This window comes from Anomaloglossus baeobatrachus, chromosome 2 (assembly GCF_048569485.1).
Source record: "Anomaloglossus baeobatrachus isolate aAnoBae1 chromosome 2, aAnoBae1.hap1, whole genome shotgun sequence".
Taxonomy (NCBI): domain Eukaryota; kingdom Metazoa; phylum Chordata; class Amphibia; order Anura; family Aromobatidae; genus Anomaloglossus; species Anomaloglossus baeobatrachus.
The window spans coordinates 132,536,729-132,556,101 of record NC_134354.1 but is presented as its reverse complement, the minus strand read 5'-3'; the positions used below and the strand labels follow the sequence as shown (position 1 = coordinate 132,556,101).

The 19,373-nt window shown below is 44.5% G+C and overlaps 1 protein-coding gene across 1 annotated transcript in view; it reads left to right on the top strand.

The window, feature by feature from the left end:
* The window catches only part of SMG6 (SMG6 nonsense mediated mRNA decay factor), a 420,134-nt gene that overhangs the window by 153,379 nt on the left and 247,382 nt on the right, over positions 1–19,373 (top strand). The window contains exons 11-12 of the mRNA XM_075335342.1: positions 11,588–11,728; positions 11,803–11,947. Coding sequence (XP_075191457.1) covers positions 11,588–11,728; positions 11,803–11,947 — 286 coding nt within the window. The remainder of the gene's footprint in view (positions 1–11,587; positions 11,729–11,802; positions 11,948–19,373) is intronic.

The following is a 19,373-nucleotide window of genomic DNA, read 5'->3' as shown; positions in this document are numbered from 1 at the left end:
ACCGGTACTGCCGCATAATGCATGCGACAGTCCCGGGGCAGCTGTGGCTGATATTCTCGGCTGCGGGAGGGGGAGTGAGGCGGGGGACATTATCCCTGCCCCTCTCCCTCCCCAGCCTGAGAATACCGGGCCGCCGCTGTGTGCTTACCTCGGCTGGAAGGTAAATATACAGCGGAGCCCACGTTCTTTGTTTTCTATATTTCCGTTTTCTTTCTATGTGTCTGTGTCTGTGATGTCTGTGTGTGTGTGATCTGTGTGTGTGTTTACTCTCTGCACGGCTTCCTCTTCCTGTAATGACATCACTTCCCTGCAAACCGCAGACAAGCGATGCACATTACCGGAGGTAAACCGCGAAATACCGCAGGGAATAACGCAGGAAAACGCAGTGAACCGCACAGAATTTGATGCCTGCGTTATTCCCTGCGTGATTTCATAATTAACATTGGAGTCAATGGAGTGAAATCCCGCAGCGATGTGCGGAAAAGAAGTGACATGCACTTGTTTTTGCTGCGGGATTCCCGCAGCAAAACATGCAGCTGTCAAATTCCGCCTAGTGCGCACAGGATTTTTTTTCTCCATAGGATTTGCTGGTGATTCACTGCAGAGATGTTATGAACATTTTCTGCAGCGAAACATGCAGCAAATCCGCGGAAAATCCGCGGCAAAATCCGGTAAGTGCGCACATAGCCTTACTCCCTGACGTTTTTAATAACATACATGGCATGGGGATTAGATATACAACACAGGTTTCTCTACACTACATATTACCCACCAGCTAAACATATTGGGCTGATTTGTCACTTGCATTTTTTTTTTCCTTTTTTCGTTATGTGGTATTAATTTTTTCTTTTTTTCTTTTTTCCTAAATCTTCAAATTAGTGCACACAGCTCATGAATTTTGTGCAAATCATACTTGCTTGGTTTTTTGTCCTTACGTTACAAATTAGTCAATTGTATCCCCACAGTGTGAAAATGCCGTGAGTGGCGGCTGTATATGACAGCTAACATCTTTCTGCATCAGTCCTGATCGTTTTTTACAGCTGTTTAATCCTTTGGGTAGGCTATCAATCGTGACCATGGCATCTAGAGAATTAAAAGAGTAAGTGGGTTATTGGCACCATGTGACCATGCATCCAGTTAGTTACAATCTCGATCCAAGATAAATTAATGACCTTTGGATACGATAGCCTTTTAGCCCGTGCGATGCCCAGGTTCTCACTGGCTGTGTCTGTGAAAATCTTAAGTGTTGTGGCACCCCTGGGGCTCAGTCGCCACAGGGTATTGCATCTGACTTAAGGTGTAATGCACAGCCGGGTAAGAAGAGGTTAACCACTGGTGTTTTCTAGCTTAGACAACATCCTGTGCTCATGACTTTCACAACACAGGTGGTCACCATAGCAACGGGTTTTCCCCAGCACTGGTGAGTCATCAGAAGGGTGGGGGCTGCCTGGGGAAGTGAGCAAGCACACAAGGTTTCACTTCAGAACAGTTTGAGGAGAGAACAGCTTCAGACAGAGAAGAGGAAGGCGTCTGCAGAAGCCCTAGGGTGAACATACTTCACGTTGGACTACCAGAATCTGCAGCGAAGAGGGATTTCACATCCCATTGTCCACCACCAAAAGTCCCGGGACACCAGCAAGCATATAGAGATAGGAGCCACGGACATGGTCGGGTCCATAATAAGTTTCGATCTGTCTGCGTACGGGACGGCAACTAAAGCTAAGGACACTAGGGTCCCCAAGTAGCTTCACACCACGAGGATCCACACTACGAGGCGCAAGGAGGAAGGTCTCACACGCTTCACAACATCGGTGGTGACCTCTGATTCATCCAGGATCGGCTGGGGCCCATCACAGCGATGACAGGTACTCTGAGGGCGCAGCACATGAACTGTGAGTAAAACATCTGGAACCACAGCCCCTGTGTGAGACTCTGATTTGCCGGCGCCACCGCTCCCCTCTTCGGCGCCAACGGCCCTTCCCCTGTCACCACCGTCCTCCCTGGGGCTCGTTCCACCTGTGAGGAGCTGGACTATCTGAGCTGCAGTAACATCAGCCCCGGAGGAGAGCGACATATCGCAGCGGCGGCTGTTCCCTGGCCGCACACCACGGGTGGCGCTGCAAAACAAACCCCCATCCCCTGTTACCCGTCCCCTTGCAACCCCACTTTTATGTAGCTGACGGGGCCACGGAGCCGGGTCAGGTCATTCACAGCAAACCCAAATACCACTGGCCCGGTGACGAGTAAGCCCTGCAAGTCCCATGGGGCGCTACAGTGTCTCATGCACTGCAGTACACCAGTCCAGCAAAAATGAAGTCATCATACTGGTCTATGAGCAAAAAAAAAATAATTTATAACTCTCAAAATATGGTGACAAAAAAAATTTTGGTGTAAAAATAACATACAAAAGAACAACTTTATAAATCTGGAATTGCTGTAATTGAACTGACCCAAATAATAAACTAGTCTTAACACATGTATTTCATAGTGAACAGCGTAAAAAAAATAAAAAATAAAAACAATTCTTAAACTGTTTATTTGTTAATTTTGTTTTCCAAAAATTAGACTATGGGGCACTTTACATGCTGCGACATCGCTACCGATATATCATCGGGGGCACGTCGTTAGTGACGCACATCCGGTGCCGGTAGCGACATCGCAGCGTGTAACACTAATGAGCGTCGATCAACGATCGCAAAATCGTTCCAAAACTGTGATTGTTGACACGTCGTTCATTTCCTTAATATCGCTACAGCCACCGGTACGATGTTGTTCGTCGTTCCTGCGGCATCACACATCGCTATGTGTTACACCGCGGGAGCGACGAACATCTCCTTACCTGCGTCCACCGGCAATGCGGAAGGAAGGAGGTGGGCGGGATGTTACGTCCCGCTCATCTCCGCCCCTCTGCTTCTATTGGCCGGCCGCTTAGTGATGCCGCAGTGACGTCGTTATGACGCCGAACGCACCTCCCTCTTGAAGGAGGGATTGTTCAGCAGTCACAGCGACATCGCTGACCAGGTATGTGCGTGTGATGCTGCCGTAGCTATAACGTTCGCTACGGCAGCGAGCACCAGATGTCGCACAGGCGACGGGGGCGGGAGCTATCGCGCTTGACATCGCTAGCAATCGCTGGCGATGTCGCAGCGTGTAAAGCACCCTTTAGACTCAGTTCACATTTATCCTGTGCTTTATGTTGACCACTTACCGTTTCATAAATGCCCCAAAAAATGCATTTCAGACAAAATGCCTCACAGAACAACCGTATTCACTGTATTGGGGCAAATGAAGTCTCTTTAGACTCCATCTGGCCTCTGTTCTGGTGGTGTCCCATCATTTTAGGCATGTGCATAACTGTGGTCAAAAATGCACACCAATGGAACAAAGGCCAGATGGAGTGTGAGACTTCATATTCCTCAATATGCAGTTCTGTCAATCACATTTTTGGAGAATTTACACAAAAACTGCAATGCATGTGCTCAGCGTAGATCGCAGGATAAATGTGAATTAAGCCTTGTACTGAATGTGATCACTGTTGTGTACCTCAAAATTCTTCCAATATAAACTTCAACAGATCCCACAAGAGAAATGCTCTGGAAAAGTGGAATGGCTCCCTGCCCCAATTAAAATCAAGGTCTCCCCAATTGCACCCCCCCTTCTTTCTGAGCTCCACAGAGTGCGTAAACTAACTGCTGTTCCCGGCTCTGACACTGGAGAATCCTCACAGCATGCAGTGTGTGAGATGTGAGGACTCACAAGTCTGCAGTCACATAGTTTCTGCAAACTTGTCTTTTTTGACCAGACAACTCTTTTAATGTCAAAATTGGCCATGACTCTAAGGCTCTGTGCGCACTGGGAAGTGGAATTTTCTTGAGAAAATTCCGCATGCCCTCAAAGATTACCGCACCCGCGGTAAAAAACCGCGGGAAACCGCACCCGAAAACCGCATGCGGTTTGCCGCGGTTTGCTGCGGTTTTACCGCGGTATTATTCACGGTATTGCCGCGGTTTTGCCGCGTGCGGGTTGGGATGTGCTTTATTGCATTCAATGCAATAAAGCACATTGAAAAAAAAAAAAAAAGAAAAAAAAAAAAGTCATTTAATTCTGAGAGTAGATAGACAGAAGAATAGATAGAGGGATAGATAGACAGACAGAGGGATAGATAGATAGATAGATAGAGGGATAGAGGACAGATCGCTGCATTTCCCACGGTCGGCAGTGAGTTTACATTACCGGCCGTGGGAAATGACCGGTAATTACCTCTGCTGTCTGCTGCTTTCATTCAGCCTGTGTCTGTGACAGTCGCGGCTGGATGGAAGCAGCGCAGGACGTCGGACCTGGATTACGCCGGAGCTTTGGTGCGGGAGGGGTTAATAAAATGGTGAACGAGGCTTGTTTGTTTTATTTAAAATAAAGGATTTTTCTGTGTGTGTGTTTTTTTTCACTTTACTTACGGGTTGATCATGTCAGCTGTCACATAGACGCTGCCATGATCAAGCCTGGAGTTAATGGCGGTGATCCACCACCATTAACCCCTTGTATTACCTTGCCACCACTGCTACACGGTGGCAAGAAGAGCCGAGGACACGCCGGCAGTGCCGCATATTGCATGCGACAGTGCCGGGGCAGCTGCGGCTGATATTCTCGGCTGCGGGAGGGGGAGTGAGGCGGGGGACATTATCCCTGCCCCTCTCCCTCCCCAGCCTGAGAATACCGGGCCGCCGCTGTGTGCTTACCTCGGCTGGAAGGTAAATATGCAGCGGAGCCCACGTTCTTTTTTTTTTTTCTATATTTCCGTTTTCTTTCCATGTGTGTTCTATGTGTCTATGTGATCTATGTGTCTGTGATGTGTGTGTGTGTGATGTGTGTGTTTACTCTCTGCATGGCTTCCTCTTCCTGTAATGACATCACTTCCCTGCAAAACCGCAGACAAGCGATGCACATTACCGGAGGTAAACCGCGAAATGCCGCAGGGAATAACGCAGGAAAACGCAGTGAACCGCACAGAATTTGCTGCCTGCGTTATTCCCTGCGGGATTTCATGATTAACATTGAGTCAATGGAGTGAAATCCCGCAGCGATGTGCGGAAAAGAAGTGACATGCACTTGTTTTTGCTGCGGGATTCCCGCAGCAAAACATGCAGCTGTCAAATTCCGCCCAGTGCGCACAGGATTTTTTTTCTCCATAGGATTTGCTGGTGATTCACTGCAGAGATGTTATGAACATTTTCTGCTGCGAAACTTGCAGCAAATCCGCGGCAAAATCCGGTAAGTGCGCACATAGCCTAAGGGGTTTACAGGAGAATTTCACATGTACAGTAATAAAGCATTGCCGACAGTCATGAGGGTTGGGAGGTGGAGATACTGTAAGTGGATATGGAGGGAAACTCAAAGGCTTCAAACCTTGAAATTGGCATTAAAACGGGGGGACGAGGGGGTTTGTCCTTTTCATCAGTGTAGAATGGATGTGCTCTTCATTCAGTAACACAGGAGCTTCCTAGAAAGTTATAAAATGTCCTAACAATAGTTCATAGATCGCAGCATTCCTCCAGAGTAGTGCAACAAGTAGTCCAGCACCGAATGATCCTGTGGGCTCTTTCTGGATGCACACTTGAAAATCTTCTTTTTCGGGCATCAAACACACCTGGTATAAAGAGGCACTGGCAAATAAGGAGCAGTATTTTTTCTCTTGTTCTCCAAATGTAGATGGAAAGTATAGTTCTCATACCGGTGTGTTATAGATCTGTTCTTTCAGACTCCATTGACCTCCCTTGGGGAGAATGTGACTATCTCCCCAGAATAACATTGGCCCATTTTTTTGGGAACTCTAAAGTGCAGAAGAAATCAGGATCCTCAATATGCCAGAGTGAATGAGGCATTAGAACTGTATTTTTATCCCAGAACAGGATGAGATAAAGCTCGGAGATGGCATCAGTGCCTAAAAGAGTTACTCAATTACGGAATTATCGGCATACATGTTTGCAGTGTGTACTTCGTGCAGGCCAGCCCTTTTACTTCTGCACAGTTGTATTCCTGCATTGTGGCAGCCTTTCACGTGCCACCATCTTAGTGACTTTTACTACTTTGTTAGTGCAGACAATGTGCCAAGGATTGTAGTCTGAGCTGTATTCCTCCTGGGTCTCTTTACGCGCATGAAGTGGTTTGGGCATCGGAGTTGTTTGTTGTCTCCACCTTTATCATCCAGCTGTTGGCGTAAAGTAGCCGTCTGCTCCTGTGTGTCAGACAGGCGAGTGCTGGGCTGCCCACCTCCTCTGTGCGCTGGGGGGATTCTCTGCCAGGGCTTTGTCTGGATATGGACTGATTCATACTTGAAATCCTCAGTGTGTCTGAGAGATAAAAACCAGCTAATAACTTGCAGGCGCTGTTAGGTGAGCGCTGCCTGTCCTCTCCTGCTGGGTACTTGGCAGGGTCATTGTTTTTGACTGGCTGCTTAGATGATAAATGGTGAAGCTTTGACTTTTACAGAGCATAGTTGTCAGTGGACATGGCCCAAATGTCTGCAAAGGTTCCCCACTCCCTTGTGCAAGACGCCTAATTCTATACTCACACAGATATGTAGTGTGTGTGTGTGTGTGTGTGTGTGTGTGTGTGTGTGTGTGTGTATACAAGTCGAAAGTGTTGGCATCCTTGAAATTGTTCCTGAAAATGAAGCACCAAAAAATTATTACAATTGCACATGTTTTCTCATATATTTATTTCCATTGTGTGTATTGGAGCAACACAAAAGACTGAGTGGGGAAAGTTGGCAGATTAGACATAATTTTACACAAAGCCCCAAAAATAGGACTGATAAAATTGTTGGCACCCTCAACTTTAATATTTGGTTCCACACCTTTTGGAGTAAATAACTGCAATCAATCGTTTCCTATAACCATCACCAAGCTTCTCATACCTCTCATCTGGAATTTCAGACTAATCTTCTGCAAACTACTCCAGATCTCTCGATGTGAAGGGTGCCTTATCCCTACAGCAATACAGCAATTTTAACATCTCTCCACAAGTGTTCAATGAAGTTTACATCTGGACTCATTGCTGCCACTTCAGAAATCTCCAACTCTTTGTTTCCATCTATTTCTGGGGGCTTCATGATGTATGTTTGGGGATATTAAAACAAATCTGTCACCAGGTTTTTCCTGTCATGTGAGAGCAGCATGATGAAGGGGCAGAGACCCAGATTCCAGCGATGTATCACATACTTTACTGATTAAAAATTGGGGGGGTTTTTTCTGCCGCAGATCTACCAGTTCTCTGATGATCTCTGAATAACCCCGCCCACACTACTGATTGACCGCTTTCTTTTTACACTGTGTATAGGCAGAAAGCTGCCAATCAGTGTTTGGGGCTGTGGGTGGACCACAAGGCAGCAGGTTTAGTAGTCCTATAGCCATAATCTCATGCTGATAGAACAGTTATTTTTATTAAAAAAAACAAAACACTAAGCAGCTCAGTAAGTGACACATCACTGGAATCAGGTTCTCTGCCGCTAAATCCTTCTGCTCTCAGATGGGGTAGCAAAAACTTGTTGACAGATTCCCTGTTTAAATGATTTATTGCAAATGGCAGAGCGTTCATAAATGTTGCTAATGAGCCTAATTTGTAGTGAAGATTCTATCATTTTTATTACAACTGTGAATAAAATCTATGTCCATTATGCTATACACTCAGCGTATCCTACTGATGCTCGGACGGCTGTGTCCGCATTGCTGACTGCAGGGTTCACGAGCTCCTCAGCGCCCCTGGTGGATGCGCAGGGTACTGCGGTACCTGTGAGCCCAGTCCTTCTCTTTTCCTTCCATTGTCTGTTGTGTCATTTCCTTAGCTGAGTTGTGACTGAGAGCAGCGCTGCCTTGTACCTTTAGCAGACTCGCTGGCAATGGGACGTGTTTATCCCTTTTCCTGGAGATTATCTGTGCAAGCGCTCTCTGACAGTTACAATAACAAGGGCTGTGCGTTGTGTTTCCCAGAGAAAGGGCCCTCTCTGCTGAAAGATGTATAGCACTAATTAGAAATACATAGCATCCGGCCACATGGCAGCTTTCTCCTCACCGCCCGCTTCCTGCTTTCAGACAACTTTGACGACAGTTGGTTTATGTTTTCCATGAGTGTAATGTTCTCTGAGAAACAGGAGAATGTGTCCGAGATCACTGGGAAGAGCGGGGAATTGATGACTTTCCTCCGCCCAGGTGGATTCATTACCTGGAGACACGTGCTGTGCCATGTGTCGCCCACTGCTGTGCTGATATCACAGCGTTCTAAGTTGCCCCATCTGTAGGTACCCGTCTGTAGTATGCCACATCGCTGATCGCTGTGTACCATTTGCTTTAGGTTACTATGTACATACAGTGCTGGCCAAAAGTATTGGCACCCCTGCAATTCTGTCAGATAATACTCAGTTTCTTCTTGAAAATGATTGCAATCACAAATTCTTTGGTATTATCTTCATTTCATTTGTCTTCAATGAAAAAAAAAAAAAAAATTGTCATAAAGCCAAATTGGATATAATTGCACACCAAACATAAAAAAGGGGGTGGACAAAAGTATTGGCACTGTTTGAAAAATCATGTGATGCTTCTCCAATTTGTGTAATTAACAGCACCTGTAACTTGTGGCACCTAACAGGTGTTGGCAATAACTAAATCACACTTGCAGCCAGTTGACATGGATTAAAGTTGACTCAACCTCTGTCCTGTGTCCTTGTGTGTACCACATTGAGCATGGAGAAAAGAAAGACCAAAGAACTGTCTGAGGACTTGAGAATCCAAGGAGGCATGAGCAATCTCAAGGCTACAAGTCCATCTCCAAAGACCTGAAAGTTCCTGTGTCTATGGTGCGCAGTGTCATCAAGAAGTGTAAAGCCCATGGCACTGTGGCTAACCTCCCTAGATGTGTAAGGGAAAGAAAAAGTGACGAGAGATTTCAACGCAAGATTGTGCGGATGGTGGATAAAGAACCTCGACTAACATCCAAACAAGTTCAAGCTGCCCTGCAGTCCAAGGGTACAACAGTGTCAACCCGTACTATCCGTCGGCGTCTGAATGAAAAGGGACTGTATGGTAGGACACCCAGGAAGACCCCACTTCTTACCGTGAGACATAAAAATGCCAGGCTGGAGTTTGCCAAAACTTACCTGAGAAAGCCTAAAATGTTTTAGAAGAATGTTCTCTGGTCAGATGAGACAAAAGTAGAGTTTTTTGTGAAAAGCCATCAACAGAGTTTACAGGGAAAAAAAAGAGGCATTCAAAGAAAAGAACACTGTCCCTACAGTCAAACATGGCGGAGGTTCCCTGATGTTTTGGGGTTGCTTTGCTGCCTCTGGCACTGGACTGCTTGACCGTGTGCATGGCATTATGAAGTCTGAAGACTACCAACAAATTTTGCAGCATAATGTAGGGCCCAGTGTGAGAAAGCTGGGTCTCCCTCAGAGGTCATGGGTCTTCCAGCAGGACAATGACCCAAAACACACTTCAAAAAGCACTAGAAAATGGTTTCATAGAAAGCACTGGAGACTACTAAAGTGGCCAGCAATGAGTCCAGAACTGGATCCCATAGAACACCTGTGGAGAGATCTCAAAATGGCAGTTTGGAGAAGGCACCCTTCAAATCTCAGGGACCTGGAGCAGTTTCCCAAAGAAGAATGGTCTAAAATTCCAGCAGCGCATTGTAAGAAACTCATTGATGGTTACCGGAAGCGGTTGTTCGCAGTTATTTTGGCTAAAGGTTGTGCAACCAAGTATTAGGCTAAGGGTGCCAATACTTTTGTCTGGCCCATTTTTGGAGTTTTGTGTGAAATGATCAATGATTTAATTTTTGTTTCATTCTCTTTTGTGTTTTTTCATTGCAAGCAAAATAAATGAAGATAATAATACCAAAGAATGTGTGATTGCAATCATTTTTTAGGAAGATACTGAGTATTATCTGACAGAATTGCAGGGTGCCAATACTTTGCCAGCACTGTATCTTCACTATGTGCTGTACCTCCAAAACCATTCTGTACATCGTTATCAATGATCATCTGTAGATGATGATCCTTCTAATCAGTTATTCATTATAGGACTCCACTTTATGATCTGGTAAAAGAGCCGAGAAGCCAAAGAGCATGCAAACATCCAACCATGTTCCAGCCAGGAGATCAGTGTTACTTTATGGAGTCCTGTGTGTGTTACATTGTAGTCACAATACAGGCTGCCAAGCAGAATATGGCTGCAAATGTTATGGCATGCTTCATCCTATGTCCTAGCCATTGCTGCGATCCAAAAATTGTTGCTCCCTCCTGGAGACCTGCGGTGTGCACAAAGTCTGACTTTTTAGAGCAGTATCTTAGGGGATTGTTATTTATGTGCTCATTTTTAATTAGAACTACCGAATTAAAAACCTAAAATGAATGATTTTTTTAGGACGTCTAGTTTTTAGTACCGGTATATTGAAATCCGCTTCCCTTATCCATGCTAATCCCACATTAGTAATGGCTTTGGCCAGTCACCTGTTGCAGAGTGGGAACGCTGTCTGCACTGTAATGCCCTGATATTCTGTAACACTTCAAATTGCAAAATCTGCTTTATTGTAATCCATAGTGTTTGTCCCACCTTGGAGAATCCCATTGTCTAGAACGATCCCTTCTTTAAAAAAAATCTAATCATAAAACCGATCACATGGAGTTCTGCTGCTGAAACCCAAAATGGTCAGCTGTAATCTGTGGGAAAACTGCAGTACATTTAATTTTCCAAGTAGCAGCACTGGTGTGTACACAAAGCATGAATATTGTATCAGAGGGAACTAAATAATATAAACTTTTGTAGATTAAAGAATTATTCCCATCTCCAAGATCCTAACCCCATATGTTGTAAGTATAATAATATTATTAGCAAATATCTCAAATTAGAAATGTAGTATAGTTCTCCTGATTAGCCATGTCTCATACCTCATGTGCAGGGCATTGCAGCTTAGGTCTTAGGTCGTAACCATGGATACCTAAGGTGCAATGCCCTGTACATGAGGTATGAGACATGGCTAATCAGGAGAACTATACTACATTTCTAATTGGATTTATTTGCTAATATTTAATATTATGATAGATGTTGGGATAGGAACCTTGAGAATGGGAATACCCGTTTACATGAAATCGCCTGGGGAAAAAAAGTCTTCATATTTTGTTTGGAGTATTTTTGACATATTAGTTTAAAAATTAAAGGAATAGTGTATTGTCTTTTCTAGACTGGCCAACCCATTTAAATAGCAGTCTTAGATTTTAGAATCTAGAACAGATTAGAGCTTATTTGGAACCCTCCATTCGTGAAATAGGACAGGAGTTCTCTAGGCATCCAAGCCCAGACACACGGGTAATCTGCTCATACGTGTTATTTGTTACAGGCTGGGTGCAGTTATAGCACTTGATGTTTAGAGCCTTGTTCTCTTGGCTGCCAGGAGAGAGTAAAGGTTCTGTAGTTTTCAGAAGTCACCCCGTTAGGTATTGAATGGAGGGGTGTTAATGATGGAGGTTAATGAAAACCCCAAGGTATATCCCCCAGTCTGGCACCTAGTTTATCTATCCCTTCTTTTTCTCTTGCAGATGGACATGTAGAGGGTTATCGTTCTGCCGTCCAGGAGCAGGCGACTTCTCTGGGCCTGGCAATGTTCTCCTTACTTGTAAATAGATGCATTCAATTATTAAAAATCCTACAAACCAAGCAATGTAGCGACGAAGAAAAAGGTGAGTGGATTCTTACGAGACTATAGTGTTCACGAAAACATTTGGTGCAGTGTTAAATGGGTTTATTCTTTCAGCTGAGGATGAAATGGAAGTGAAAGTTTCTTCTTTCCCATCTGATCTGAAAGAGCTTCTGCCCAGTGTAAAGGTGTGGTCAGACTGGATGCTGGGCCACCCGGAAACATGGAACCCACCACCCAATCCACTGACCAGCAGCCAAGAGTAAGTGCTATGTTTTGTGTTCTCACCAACGTAGGACCATTGGTGTTCTTCAAGCGTTTTTGTTTCTCTCTCCTTTTCTTTTCCAACCATATTTTTATTTTTCATGATTATTGCTAAGTCTATGGGTGCTGAAAGTTCACAACTATCTCAAGAGTTCTGTCTCAACGTTTTTTTCTCAGACGCATCGCAATTGTACACAGGTAAAGAGAGTGCATTGATTTTACTGCAATTCACAAGTGGTCCATGTTGCGACGTCTAATCAGAGAAATACTTGCGATAAATAAGTCCATTAACATCTTGATAGGAATATATGAATTTGTCACTTTGTAATGATCTTGCAATGTAGGATGTTATCATAATGTATGTAGTAAAATTTTGGGAACATGAGGATATGAGTAGATTTTGCTAGATTTAACTTTAACCACTCTGTTTAAAGGGTTATTCTGAACCCCCACCCCGTCCGAAAAAACAAGTTATACATAGGATAGGGAATAACTTGCTGATCGCTGGGGGTTTGACCATTGGGAACCCAGCAACCCTGAAATCTGAACACTAGAACTCTGAGAATAGTGCCCTGCCACTTGAGAGGAGCAGAAATTAGCAATCTCAGCCAATGATCCATACATTGTCAATCAGGGCTGTGGAGTCTGTATAAAATGGTCAGACTCCTAAAATATATAATAAATAAGGTACAGTAGTTTAAAGCATATTGAGTATTTTTTATTTTTCATAAAAATTTGGGAAAATGATGAAATGTCCAATAAATGTCTGTTCTATTCCAGGATCTAGGCTTTTAGTTGAGATGAATCTGTGCTGCACTTTATGTACATGCTCAGTAGTGAGGCTCTTCCTCTATAGATCTGAGTCGGAGTCTGTGATATTGAGGAGTTGGAGTCGGATGTTTGCCTTACCGACACCACACATTACAGCCCTGTTGGAAATGGAACTACTAGCAATATTCAAGCACAGCACTCAGCTTTCCTCCCATGAGCAATTTATTAAGCCAGCGATGGACATATACTGCATGTGCATTTGGTTCAGCTATAGTGACCCATGGGGTAGGGAGGGTTAAGGCCGCTTTACACACTGCGATATTGGTACCGATATTGCCAGCATGCGTACCCGCCCCCATCGGTTGTGCGACACGGGCAAATCGCTGCCCGTGTCACACACCGCCCGGACCCGTCACACTACTTACCTTCCCTGCGACGTCGCTGTGACCGGCGAACCGCCTCCTTTCTAAGGGGGCGGTTCGTTCAGCATCACAGCGACGTCACAGCAGCGTCACTGAACCGCCACCCAATAGAAGCGGAGGGGCGGAGATGAACAGGACGAACATCCCGCCCACCTCCTTCCTCATTGTGGCCGGGAGGCAGGTAAGGAGAGGTTCCTCGTTCCTGTGGTGTCACACGGAGCGATGTGTGCTGCCGCAGGAACGAGGAACAACTTCGTTACTGCTGCAGTAACGATATTTGAGAATGGACCCCATGTCACCGATGAGCGATTTTGCCCGTTTTTGCGACGATGCAAAATCGCTCATAGGTTTCACACGCAACGGCATCGCTACAGCGGCCGGATGTGCGTCATAAAATCCATGATCCCAACGAGATCGCTGTAGCGATCTCGTAGCGTGTAAAGCCTGCTTTAGTCGCATTGACTGTACATCATCATTCTGTTTTCTTTTCAAGAATTTTTTTTAATCCGACTCGGCATGTTGAGGGAGAACTAAAGACCACCCACCTCAAGCATCTATCTGTGTCTTTATAAATAGTTAATATAAAGACTTGCGTTTCTTGACCCATGGTTTTTCATAGGATTCAAACTCGCAACCTGTGCAGAATGTTGGTCATAAACCGTCTGTACTGATAAGTATAGGAGAATTTTCTCTGTCTCAAGATCTAAAAAGTATTGTTATTAGTCTACTGGTACATAGCGATACATCACTGTTTACCAGCAAAACTTCACATAACTGTATACTAATGCAAAATCAGTCATCCATTTCCCCCGCCCCCCCTATAAAATTACCAATAAATAATGCAAAACAATTACAATAATCACACTTTTTGAAAAAGAAAAAAAAAATATGTAAATCACAAGCCAGTGAATAGCAGATGTGTTTGGAATCCCTGTAATCGTAACAAATACAATACAGTGAACAAATCATTTACAATGATGGGTTAATGGTGATAAAAAAAAAAAGAGTATCATTTCAGGCGAAGACCATACATAGTGAAGCTTAATCTGGTCGTTCCGAAAGATAGGTTAGGGCTTATTTTCAGGGGATGTCTTATTTTTTTTCTCTCATGAAGAACAACCCAAATTTATTCTTGAACAAAAAAAAAAAAAAATCAAATCAAATATCGCCATATCGCATTCTGGAACATCAACATAACTTGCCAAACCCTGTGTGGAAAATGTGTATCTAGCCATCCATCCATCTATCCATGCATCCACACACTCTGCTCATACACACCTTGCCTGTCTCCTTTTCAGTCTCCTACAGTTAAGAGATCTTTAGTCACGTGATGAGATGTCACAAAGGTCCTAAAGCAGTGTTATCAGGATATAAATGCTGGCGCCCCTAGGAGAATGGTGGGCCTGTGAAATTACCCAGTTTGCTTTCCCTTCCCCCTAATACCAGTCCTGTATACCGGTCTCCTGTTCAGTTTTTTTTAGATGCCTGCAATTAAGAGACCTTTGGTCACATGACTGTAAAGTCATCAAAGGTCTTTTAAACAATCTTATATTCGGAATTCAACTGCTGGGGTCCCTAAGACAGTGGGGCCCTACGAAATTGTGCAGCCTGACTGCCCCTAACACCAGCCCTGACTGTAACTAGGGCTTACTTTTGGAATGGGGTTTATATTTCAAGAACATTTCTGGAAATTATGATATATAAAAGGAACATATTTACATTGGTATCACGCATAAGATATTGTGCACACATGCTAACAAATTACACACACACACACACACACACACACACACACACACACACACACATATATATGTGTTAATGTATATAGGATTTAATAGTATGTGCATATCTTACACGTGTTCCCAATGTAAATATGCTCCTTTCTTCATCGTTCCTTATGGGAGACCCAGACCATGGGTGTATAGCTTCTGCCTCCGGAGGACACACAAAGTACTACACTCAAACGTGTAGCTCCTCCCTCCTAGCATATACACCCCCTGGTAGCCAGTCCTAGCCAGTTTCAATGCTTTGTGTTCAGGAGGTGTCACACACACATGCATTCTCTGATTTTTGATTTTTTGGATTTCCGATACCTACCAGTGTACTCAAGTGCCTCTCCCGCCGGGGATCAAGGCACACTTGACCAGAGCTGTCGGTGCCTTTTAGGTTTTCAGGCCCAGGCTACGGCTCAGCAGGTCTGTCAGGCTGCCACTTGGACTAGTCTGCATATCTTTTCGAAGCACTACCAAGTGCATGCTCTTGCTTCGGCAGATGTGAGCTTGGGCAGACGCATCCTTCAGGCGGCTGTCGCCCATTTGTGAAGTTAGGTTTCGCCTACTTCTCAGTTTTTCTGTTTATTCCCACCCATGGACTGCTTTAGAACGTCCCATGGTCTGGGTCTCCCATAAGGAACGATGAAGAAAAAGAGAATTTTGTTACTTACCGTAAATTCTTTTTCTTATAGTTCCGACATGGGAGACCCAGCACCCTCCCTGTTGCCTGTTGGCAGGTTTCTTGTTCCGTGTGTTATCACCGGCTGTTGTTGTAGACAGAGGTTCCGGTTGTTCCGGGTTTTGCTCTGTCTCTACTTGTGGGTGGATGTCCTCCTTCAGCTTTTGCACTAAACTGGCTAGGACTGGCTACCAGGGGGTGTATATGCTAGGAGGGAGGAGCTACACGTTTGAGTGTAGTACTTTGTGTGTCCTCCGGAGGCAGAAGCTATACACCCATGGTCTGGGTCTCCCATGTCGGAACTATAAGAAAAAGAATTTACGGTAAGTAACAAAATTCTCTTTTTTTTATCTATCCAGTCAAAACTGAGAAATCTGTTTCAAGTACAAACTGTCTCCCATGAGATTAGCCATGTCCCCCTTCCCCCATTTTATCAGTCACACTCAAGTATGTGGCTGTAATCCCACTGACTGCAACAGAAACCTCCTTTTCTTAAAGGGATTTTGCCATTTAATCTGAGAGCAGCATAATGTAGAGGCGGAAATCCTGATTCCAGTGATGAGACACTTACTGAGCTGCTTAGTGTAGCGTTGATAAAATCACTGTTTAATCAGCAGTAGATTATCATTAGATGACTACTTGTCGTGCTGTCAGGTAGTCCAGCATATTCATGATCTCTATATAACTGCTGGATCTGCCGCAGAGAAATCATTGATTTTATCAAAATGACGACAAACAGCTCAGTAAGTGACACATCGCTGGAATCATGGTCTCAGATGGGGGAGCAAAAACCTGGTGACAGATTCCCTTTAATTCTTGTCCTTTCCCTTAGGCTATGTGCGCACGTTGCGTAATTACATACAGTTACGCTACGCTTTGTAGCACAGTGTAACTGCATGCGTCCTGCGTCCCCTGCATAATCTATGGAGATTGTGCAGGGGCCGTGCGCACGTGGCGTCTTAGAGCGCAGCGCTTCGGCTGCTGCCCGAAGTGCGCGTTCTAAGAAGTGACATGTCACTTCTTCCGTGCGCTTTGCCGGCAGCCCCTGCTCTGTCTATGGGAGGGGCTGCAGGCAGAGCGCATGGAATCGGCTTTTTTTTTCATTACGCACATTTTCTGCAGCGATTTGAAGCGCACGTGTGCTCTTCAGATCGCTGCAGACATTTCTGCAGTGACAGGACACGACGTGCGCACATAGCCTAAGTCCTTCTTTCCTTAGCTAAAAATGCAACAAAGATGAATCTACCGTAGTATTTGTAGAATATTTTTGTACAACATGAAAACAAAATCCTGTGAAGTGACACAGGGTGAGGTCATCAGCAGTTCTTGGTTTAGATTTCCTTTGAAAGCGGTAATCACTATTACTTAACCATGAGCCATATACAGTATATTGCAGTGTACACTGCATGGCATCCTTGTAAAAGAGCGGTTTCTGACTTGTGGTTTGTCCTTTGAAATGTCAGTGCTCGCCCTACGTTGGGTTCACACTCGTCCTGAAATAGAATGTGCTAATTTCGGGTTAGTGACTTCCATAAGTGATGAATTCTGTGTGCAGCTCCGCTTCCATGGAGGACAATGAGCATAAAATACCAGAACGGCTTCTGTTACTAGGTATATTGTTTCTCAGTGGAGTGGAATGCATGCTGCTAAAATCGCTGTGTGCTGGTGTGAGTTTGGCTCTGTTTATGGCTATTTGCTACCACACTGATGATATGAGTGTAGAATTTACATTGTGATGAGGAACAAATATGACTTTGTATAACATTTATTTTTGCTCTAGTAACTTAACTCACTTGGGTGAACATGGTCTTTAAAGATATTCTCAAGTTTGAACGTGATCAGCTCTTTGAGATAGGGTATATCTGTCCGATCTCTGGGACCCCCACTGATCCCGAGAACCAGGACTCTGAAGAGCCCCATATGAATGGAGACGTGGTCAGTAATGCGGACTACTGTTTCATTCATTCTTACCGGACCGGCCACCGATGGCAGAGCTCTGCATTCAGCTAACCTTCACCATCTCTATAAGAACTAATGGAGCAGAAGTGTGCATGATTGACCACCGCTAAGCTCCCCGATTCTCTGATTTAGTGGGGGTCCCAGCACTCAGATCACCAGCATTCTTGAAGTTATCCATAGGATAGTAGACAGTTTCCAAACGTAAAACTTAGTCTTTAATAACAGTGTAAAGGTTTTCACATTCAAATCAAAATGTTGAGTCTTTGTAATTCGCTTATTTTGTATTACTTGACAAATGACACTCTCTCCCATTTTATTTCCATAAAAGATTAAAAAAGATCTCACACCAGCTACTATGGTAGAGCAGTAAATGCTTAAATTTTGCTATGATATACTTTACCTCGTATACACACTGTACTAGGTAATGAAATGCATATTATACTTCCATACCTACACATGTATCTTCTGTAAGTTCTGCAGCACATCTGACAATTCCACCCAATAAAACTGCACCTTTTATGTCATTTTGTATTAAGTAGTCGTGTTTAAAGGGAACCTGTCAGGTGCAATATGCACCCAGATCCACGAGCAGTTCTGGGTGCATATTGCTAATCCCTGCCTAACTGTCCCTGTATACACTAGCATAGATAAAGAGATCTTTAGAAAAACTATTTCTAAAGATCATATATCGTATGCTAAAGAGCGAGGGGACTAGTCCCCAGGGCATTAGTTCCCCTTGCCAGTTGACTCCATTAGCATGTTAATACGCCCCTATGGGCCCCTGTGGGGGTGCTAACATGCTAATGGATACGCAGTGTCACAGGATGACCTCACTTACCTCTCCGCCGCCATCCCGTCCGACGCTGGATTTCGGCTCAGTGCACATGATCCTGGAGTTTGGGTCATGCACACTACTTCAGTTTGAAGCCAGGACGCGTACACACGGCTTCATAGTGTGCATGACCCAAATTCCGGGGTCATGAGCACTGAGCCGAAATCCCCCGTCGGACGCGATGGCGGCTGAGAGTTGAGTGAGATCATCCTGTGACGCTGCGTATTCATTAGCATATTAGTACACCTACAGGGGCCCACCGGGGCGTACTAACATGCTAATGGAGCTGACTGGCAAGGGAAACAACGCCCAGGGGACTAGTCCCTGCGCTCATTAGCATATGATTTAGAAATACTTTTTTTTTTTAAAAATCCCTTTATCTATGCTAGTGTATACAGGGACAGTTAGGCAGGGATTAGCAATATGCACCCAGAACTGCTCGTGGTTCTGGGTGCATATTGGATCTGGCAGGTTCCCTTTAATGAAAAAAAATTGTCACTTACATTCTGATCTCCCTAAAAACATACACAATGTACAGAGTGCATACGTGTCCCTGCTGCCTGTGTGTGACACATACATATAACCACTTATTTACAACACCTGAAGGGGCCAAACATCTCAGCCATGCACAAAGCAAGAAAAAGACCCCAATTGTGATAGGTAGAGGGTTCATGTTAATACTATGAGGAAACGTTTCTTTACCTGTCCCCTGTACATACTGAAAGTTGTACCGGTGGGGGATGACCGCCATAGATTGTGAGAATGTTCCAACAATCTTTAACACACAGACCCAAGAAATAAAACATTTAATGCTCTTTTTCCTTTTACTTCAAAAGCGTTCCCTGTCCTGAATATTACACCTACCTTGCAAAATTCTGGCCATTCTAAACCTCGGGCCAGTAATGATCCAGCAATTGTGCTGAGCTTGTCCGCAGATCGGAGGAGAGCAGGAACTGCTTGAAATTTACATGACGAAGTAGTGCTTG